General features: G+C 47.0%; 1 protein-coding gene across 1 annotated transcript; it reads right to left on the bottom strand.

The window, feature by feature from the left end:
- Positions 1-4,751: 4,751 nt before the first annotated feature.
- Positions 4,752-6,713, bottom strand: CATSPER2 (cation channel sperm associated 2). Its single transcript, XM_033154069.1, has one exon. The coding sequence runs from the start codon at positions 6,659-6,661 to the stop codon at positions 5,234-5,236; it is 1,428 nt and encodes a 475-aa protein (XP_033009960.1). The 5' UTR covers positions 6,662-6,713; the 3' UTR covers positions 4,752-5,233.
- Positions 6,714-7,263: the final 550 nt, after the last annotated feature.

Here is a 7,263-nt window from a genome sequence, read left to right as displayed (position 1 = left end):
TCTGATGTTGACGAAATGAAGCCCAGTGGTGGAGAATCCACCTTGCATGTCAAAGGTCATAGGTTGGGCTGAGAGACCCCTTGCCTGCAACCCCAGAGAGCTGCTGCCAGTTACATCTCTTTGCCTTGTGGATGAGCCAGCCTTGGGCTTAACAACCAGCCCCTCTTCCCAGGTGTTCTGCCAAGGGGCAGGGTTCTTTTTGGGATCTGGATCCAATGAACACACCAATGGAAGAAGAACAAATATGCTTTTATTTCTAGATACAATCAGCAGCAGACAAATATAGCATACCTGATAAAAGCCCAAGCACAATCTCCCCTTCTGCCGCCCGGGGCCCCAAAAGAGCGGCGAAAGAGACCCCTCACATCAGGAAACCCACAGCACCCGGTACCTGGTCTGTGGCGAAGCCCAATGGGTCCCCTCCATTCCTTCGTTTATATAGTTAACTTAATAGGTTTGATAGATTCCACCTGGCTATCAGGTACCATTCCCGACTGGTCAGGCACCTGGGTGTGGCTTGGCTAAGGTCATAGGCAGCTGAAGGTGTTCTCAACTAATTGTATCTTCCTCACTAGCAACTTTACTTTGCTAATTTCAAGACTGAGGATGGAAAAGGGAGGAGGGTATGCAACCTGACTCCTCGTGATTACAAAGATCTTCCGCGAGTTTCCACTACACCAGGGGACTCTAAAGTTGCATACAATCTGCTCCCAGAATCTGTTCCTTTGGGAGACAGAAAGGAGGGCAAGGGAGGAAGGTTCTGAAACAACAGTAAGCCTTGGTGTTCTGCTCAAAGCTGGAAGTCAGAGGGCATGAGACTCTTAATCCCAGGGTTATGGGTTCGTGCCCCACATTGGGTGAAAGAATCCTGCATTGCAGGGGGTTGGACTAAATGAACCCTTGTGGCACCTTCTAACTCTATGATTCTGTGTAGGTTTTGCTCGTCCTTTGGTTCCAGTTGGCGTTAGCCAACCATACCGTGGGCGAGTTCCATGTCCTGGGTTGCTGTTTGCCGCATTACAGAAATAATTAAAACAAACCTACAACAACAAAATCACCCTTCAACTTATTCTTAAGCAGCCTTCCATAGAAGTGTGACCATTCTTGGAATGCTTTTTGCAGTTACAATTCCTGGCCAGGTCCAAATGAAGGTCAGTATAATGTAACCTCCCAGAGCAAGCAGCCTACCACAGGAGTCAGCTACATTCATAGCAAGGGGGAGAGAGCCATCCCCTGCTGCTTGTTCTCGGTGTCAGATAATCAGTGGTAGACTGCCTCTAGATGTGGAAGTTGCATTGATTTCTGGCCTCAGAATTATGTTCTGTAATTTTTCTGCACTGACATGGTATTCTGCACTAAGAGTACATTTCCGAGCACAATTCAGAGTGTTGGCGCTGACCTTTAAAGCCCTAAACGGCCTCGGCCCAGTATACCTGAAGGAGCGTATCCACCCCCATCATTCAGCCCGGACACTGAGGTCCACCGCCGAGGGCCTTCTGGCGGTTTCCTCCCTGCGAGAAGTGAGGTTGCAGGGAACCAGGCAGAGGGCCTTCTTGGTGGTGGCGCCTGCCCTGCGAAACGCCCTGGCATCAGATGTCAAGGAAATAAACAACTATCTGACTTTTAGAAGACATCTGCAGGCAGACCTGTTTAGGGAAGTTTTTAATGACTGATGTTTTAATGTATTTTAATATTTTGTTGGAAGCGGCCCAGAGTGACTGGGGAAACCCAGCTGTGGCGATCACACAGGGTCCCCGGTCGTTTAACGGACTATTGATCCCTGTGCCACCACAGTCCCGCTGTCCCGCTGCCACCAACCAGGATCCCCTCCCTGGTAATCACTGAGACCAGTCAGGTTTCTTTTTAAAATTGAACCAAAAGAATAAGTTTATTTTTCACACAGTAACAAGCTTATGGTTTCGAATACAGTACTTTGCTTACGTTCTTAGATAATATCTTGTCACTATCTCTTTGCTAGTTCCAATAGCTAACCCTGATGCCTCCTGTTTATTATTCACTCTGCTCTAGCTATGCTCATTGGCTCTATCTCCCTCTCTCTATCCCTCTCTAACTCTGATTCAACTCAACTGCCTAACTTCCAACCTCTAACTGCCTTTTCTATCCTCTCTAACTGCCACCCTTCCACACTCTAATTGCCTGGAGAGCTCCCATTGGTCAAGCTCCTCCCTGCCAAGTTAACCCTTTGAGAACCTTAGGGGTGAAACGCCACACCAGCCAGAAGGGCGGGGTATAAATTATTATTATTATTATTATTATTATTATTATTATTATTATTCAGTGGACACAGCCAGACGACAGCAAAGGACTTGACCCGAGTCATCTTGTAGCACAATGCGCCTGCTATGCCACCTCAAAGCAGGTTCCGTAGGTGGACAGCCCATTACTCCAATCCTGTGCACCTGGTACCTTTTTGCCATCTCTAGGTGACTTCCCTCCCCTTTCTTTGTTCAAAGCGCTCACACAAAGGGGGATATTATTATGTCTTTCTTGATTACGAAAATAGCCTCATTCTTGTTTTATCGGGTTTTATTCAGCAGGAATGTAATTCAATTCTCCCTTTCATTGGGTGACTCAGATGAAAGGGCACATGGCTTTTTATATAATTGCAAGGGAGAAAGGGGGTTCGGAAAGGGCGGCAGCTGGATTCTTCTTTGCTCCCTCGTTTTCTGCATGCCCCGAGCAACAAATGCAGCAGCAGGGCAGTATGAGAAAGCAAGCAATTTCCTCGGGTCAGGTGTTTTGAACAGATTGACCCACGTGGTTAGAGCCGTGTGTGGACTCTGCCCACAACATAAAACCTGAGTTCAAAATCAAATTTTACACAGAGGAACCAAATACGTGGCAAGAGTCTAGTCAAAGTTGTGATGCTACCGGAAGTTATTGTAAGTAAACGTAGTAAGAGCTTGGCTGCTGGATCATGCCAAAAGACCCATCTAGTGCAGCATGTTGTTCTCAAAATGTACAACCAGATGCCACTGGGGAAGCCTGCAAGCAGGACCTGAGCACAAAATCAATCTGTCCCCAGATGTAAAAAAAAGATAAAGGTAAAGGACGCCGGGACGGTTAAGTCCAGTCAAAGGCGACTATGGGGTTGCAGCGCTCATCTCGCTTTCTGGCCGATGGAGCTGGCAATTGTCCACAGACAGCTTTCCAGGTCATGTGGCCAGCATGGCTAAACCGCTTCTGGTGCAACAGAACACTGCAATGGAAGCCAGAGCACACAGAAATGGCGTACACCTTCCTGACACAGCGGTCCCTATTTATCTACTTGCACTGGTGTGCTTTCAAACAGCTAGGCAATGGGAGCTCACCCCGTTGTGGGGATTCGAACTGCTGACTTTCTGATTGGACACGGCAGACACGGCACCTGGGGTGCCCCACACCCCCTGCACCCCCATTGTGATGCTACTGGACCAGCCCCCATGGACCTGGACCCCACAAAGCTCAAATGTTGCCTCTCCCTTTACCAGCCCCCACACCAACTCTGGTCATCTGGCCAGGCCCAAATATGTGTTTCTAACCTGTACCAGATGAAAACCAGAGTGAACAGAATCAGTGCCTTCAGAGGTGTTGTTTCCCTTCTTTGCTGTCTCATTTGTTCCATTTGGTCTTTGATGGTGCAGATTAACCACTCCATGTTCTTTTGGAGTAATATATCTAATTCTGTGTTCTCCCCCCACCCCTTTGTTCTTTTTACTTTAGATTGGATCCACAGTTCCCCTCCCTCTGATGGATGTCTCTTTTTTTCTTGACGGGAATCTTCCTTGGATGCAAGTGGTCCTTCTGATGGACAATAAATGCACCTTCCAACAGAGAAAGAGAACCTTTGGATCCAAGCCATCATATTTTGATTTGTTCTTACCAATTTTTTAAGCTGCCTTGAGCCTCGGACGAACAATTCATTGAATCGATTTAAATAAATACTTAAAATAAGTAAGAGTTCAGGAAGAAAGGCAATACCATAATCAATCATTTTAAAGCTGAAAACATTTTATTAATCAATCAATCAATCAATCAATCAATCACAAACATCCTTCTACTACTGATGTAACGGATTGTATCAACTTGCAATAAAATTGTGTATGCAGCTATGTGTTCTCAGAATAAGGGAGTTATTTGCAACCTTTCTGTACGACTACTCTTCTGTTTTTCAGGAGGATAGATTTGTCAGTCACTTACTAGGGCACTAATTAGGAATTTGTTGGCATCTCCCATATTGGTCAAAGGTGTGCCATTGCTTCAGCTGTAGCATACTCTTTGAGCTCAGTATGGTGGGTTTCAATTGCTTGATGGACTCCTTGGTTTTGCCACAACAGGTAGGGAGTGTGGTCAGGGAAAGAAAAGGAAATGGGTTGTGGTTCACTGAGATGTTGAAGGGACACTGTGTCACCTACCAGATATCAACGGCCAGCTCAAGTGGGTGAAGAGGGAAATGGCATTTGGTCCCTAGAAGCTTCATCCATCTGACAGGAATAGAACAGGTAAGAAATGTAGCAAAGTAGCGCTTCCCAGCTCACCTTTTGGTGAGTGGAAAAGGAAGGGCATGGACCAGTCAATCTTCTGATCCAGAAGCCAGAGTGGGTTTTCTCAACAGGAAACGGAGGTGTTCATTCCATTGCCTCCCCTAGGGAAGGATATCCTCTGGCTTCAAGCAGGACACTCCTAGCTTACTGCAAGATTACTTATGGTTAATTAATAAAGTTGGCTCTTTGGTTCATTGTTGTGTCTTATGCCCAATTTTCTGGGGTATGGGGGATTTTATTCTTGTATATCAGATATTACATATGTGCAGAACAGATGTCTGTCTGGCCCACAGGAGAATGTGGCATTTGAGGGTGCACCCTGGTGTGCCTGGCTCACCAATGCTATGAAACCCTAGAGGCATCAAAAAGTGATCAAAACCTGCAGACCAGGTGGTGGTGTGATCTTTCCATGCAGTTCCAGTCTAATAATGTATAGCCACATAAATCAGGGGCAGGGAACTGTGTCTATCCAGATGTCGCTAGACTGCAGATCACATCTGTCCCAGCCACCTTGGGCAAGAGTCAAGGATGATGGGACTTGTAGTCTAGCAACAGCTGGAGAACCACAGACTGGTAAGGAGGACAATGTGAGAGGTAAACTGTTGAGTTCCCACAGGTTTTGGTTGTGCTGGCTCAGTAAGTGAGGAGGAGCCCACACTGGCAGCTTCTTGGTCCTTCAGAAGCCATCACTACTTGTCCTCCAGGTTGGACAGAGCCAAGACGGCATAATTCTGCAAATGTTTGCGCTCATCCAGGTTATACTGCAGCTTCTCCAGCAGCTCAAAGTAGCGGAAGAGGGAGTCACGTGGCCAAATGACCTGCTCGTCATCATCAGCCTCGTATAGCCCTGGCAGGTTCTTGTGGATATATGTTTCCCAATCCAGAGGCCCAGCATCGACTTCTGGCAAGCTGTATATTGTGGATGGCCCAAGGCTCATGTCCTGCACCTGGGGTAAGCTGAACTTCTTTTCCTGCAGTTCCAGCTTAAATTTGTCAGCTTTCTGCTGAGTCTCAATCTGCTGCATTTCCTCACTCAGTTCATTCCGAATGGTCTGGAAATTGGTGACCATGGTGGCCACCATGAGGTTTCTGAAGATGAATGCCCCAATGAGGAGCCATATCCAGATAAACAAGCCACTGATTACTTTGTTTATCTCTGGGACCTTCCACGTGTCCTGCAGCAGAGCATACCAATGGTCCATGGTGAAGAGAATGAAGATGGTCACCAGTGAATTGGGCATATCTTTAAAATAATTGTTGTACTCTAGGTCCTGCTGGTTTGAGCGAGTGTAGCCCTCAAAGAAGAAAATGCCCGAGACAGCAAAAATATAGAAGAAGAAGACGAGGAGCACCAGGATGAAGCTCATGGCTTTCATTGCTTTGAAGAGGGCCATAATGAGGATCTTGATTTGCCGGAGTCTAGGGAAGAGCTTTAAGCCACGCAGCACACGGCAAACCTGGAGGAAGTATCTGGTAGCCTTGGTGTGCTTCTTTTCAACAAGGCATATCAACTCAGGGATAAAGGATATGATGGTGACTGTGCAGTCAAAGACATTCCAGGGGTTCTTACAATAATCCTGAAAGCTAACAGCCCAATTCAGCCCAATTTCCGTCAAAAAGATGAGGATAATGACCCATATGATCACCTCCATTGCTATCCTCATTTTCACAAAGTGGTCCTCCAAGTTATCCACTATCTCTACTAAGATCATGAGGACCACCATGTTCAGGCAGATGAGGCAGATCATGAACACTTTGAAGATTTGGCTGTTCAGGACTGAATAAGCCCACATGGCGACAGGGGGCCAGCGGCTGCAGCGCACGCGGATACGGTTACGGCAGCGTGTCTCTCGGGTGACCATGATATTCCGTCTGGGCACAACATTGAAGCGCACCAGCTGGTGATGGTCTGTGACCATCAACTTCTTTAGCTTCCGATGGTCCAGGAAATCTCGCATGTTATGGCGTGGAATAGCACTACCTAGCCCCCGCAGATAGTCGATCAGATAGAAAGTATAGATCAGCTTGGAGCGGATGGCATCTGCTCGGGGATGCAGTTCAAAGGGTACTTTGTTTGTCACTTTGGAAGCTTTTGCTGAGGGTGGCTGGTCCTCCATGACTCCTGCTGGCTCCTCCTGGTATGGCCCAGAGGAGATTGGAAGGTTCTTCATACAGCATAATAGACACTCAGTGGTGACCTCACAGTTGAGAGTATTCTCCTGGAGCAGTCAGAGCATCCCACTAGCCTGATTCTATTGGTATGCCTACGGCTGCAGTTCCTAGGGTCAATGCATGCAAGTTATACAGTGGAATGCAGACATGAGCTAGTCTAACCACAGTGGTCCATGCATTTGTAACCTCAAAGCTTGATTTGTTTGGGCCCTTTATTTGTTTGGAATCCTGATTCTTTTGTGGCATTGGCTACCCCTCCCAATTTGGTGTCATCTGAAAATTTGATCAGCATCCCCTCAATTCTTTCATCCATGTCATTTAGAAAGATGTTGAACAACAATGGGTCCAGGACAGAACTCTTTTTTCTAGTTTGATGAGGAACGATTAGTGGGCACTCTTTGGGTTTGATCTGTCAACCAGCCAGAAATCCACCTAACAGTTCCCTTGTCCACCCCACATGGGGGAGTTTGCCAACAGCATTCCTGAAACCAAGATGCACTATGTCCACAGCAGGGAGGGGAGAGCTGGCTGGGCCAGGGAGGTGATC

Source organism: Lacerta agilis, chromosome 7, assembly GCF_009819535.1.
Source record: "Lacerta agilis isolate rLacAgi1 chromosome 7, rLacAgi1.pri, whole genome shotgun sequence".
NCBI classification, from domain to species: Eukaryota; Metazoa; Chordata; class Lepidosauria; order Squamata; family Lacertidae; genus Lacerta; species Lacerta agilis.
The sequence above is the reverse complement of the archived record's forward strand: the minus strand, read 5'-3'. Positions and strand labels throughout refer to the sequence as shown.

What these genes read in the sequence shown, in the direction of transcription:
- CATSPER2 (XM_033154069.1), bottom strand. Translation starts at nt 6,661, where the DNA reads ATGGAGGACCAGCCACCCTCAGCAAAAGCTTCCAAAGTGACAAACAAA.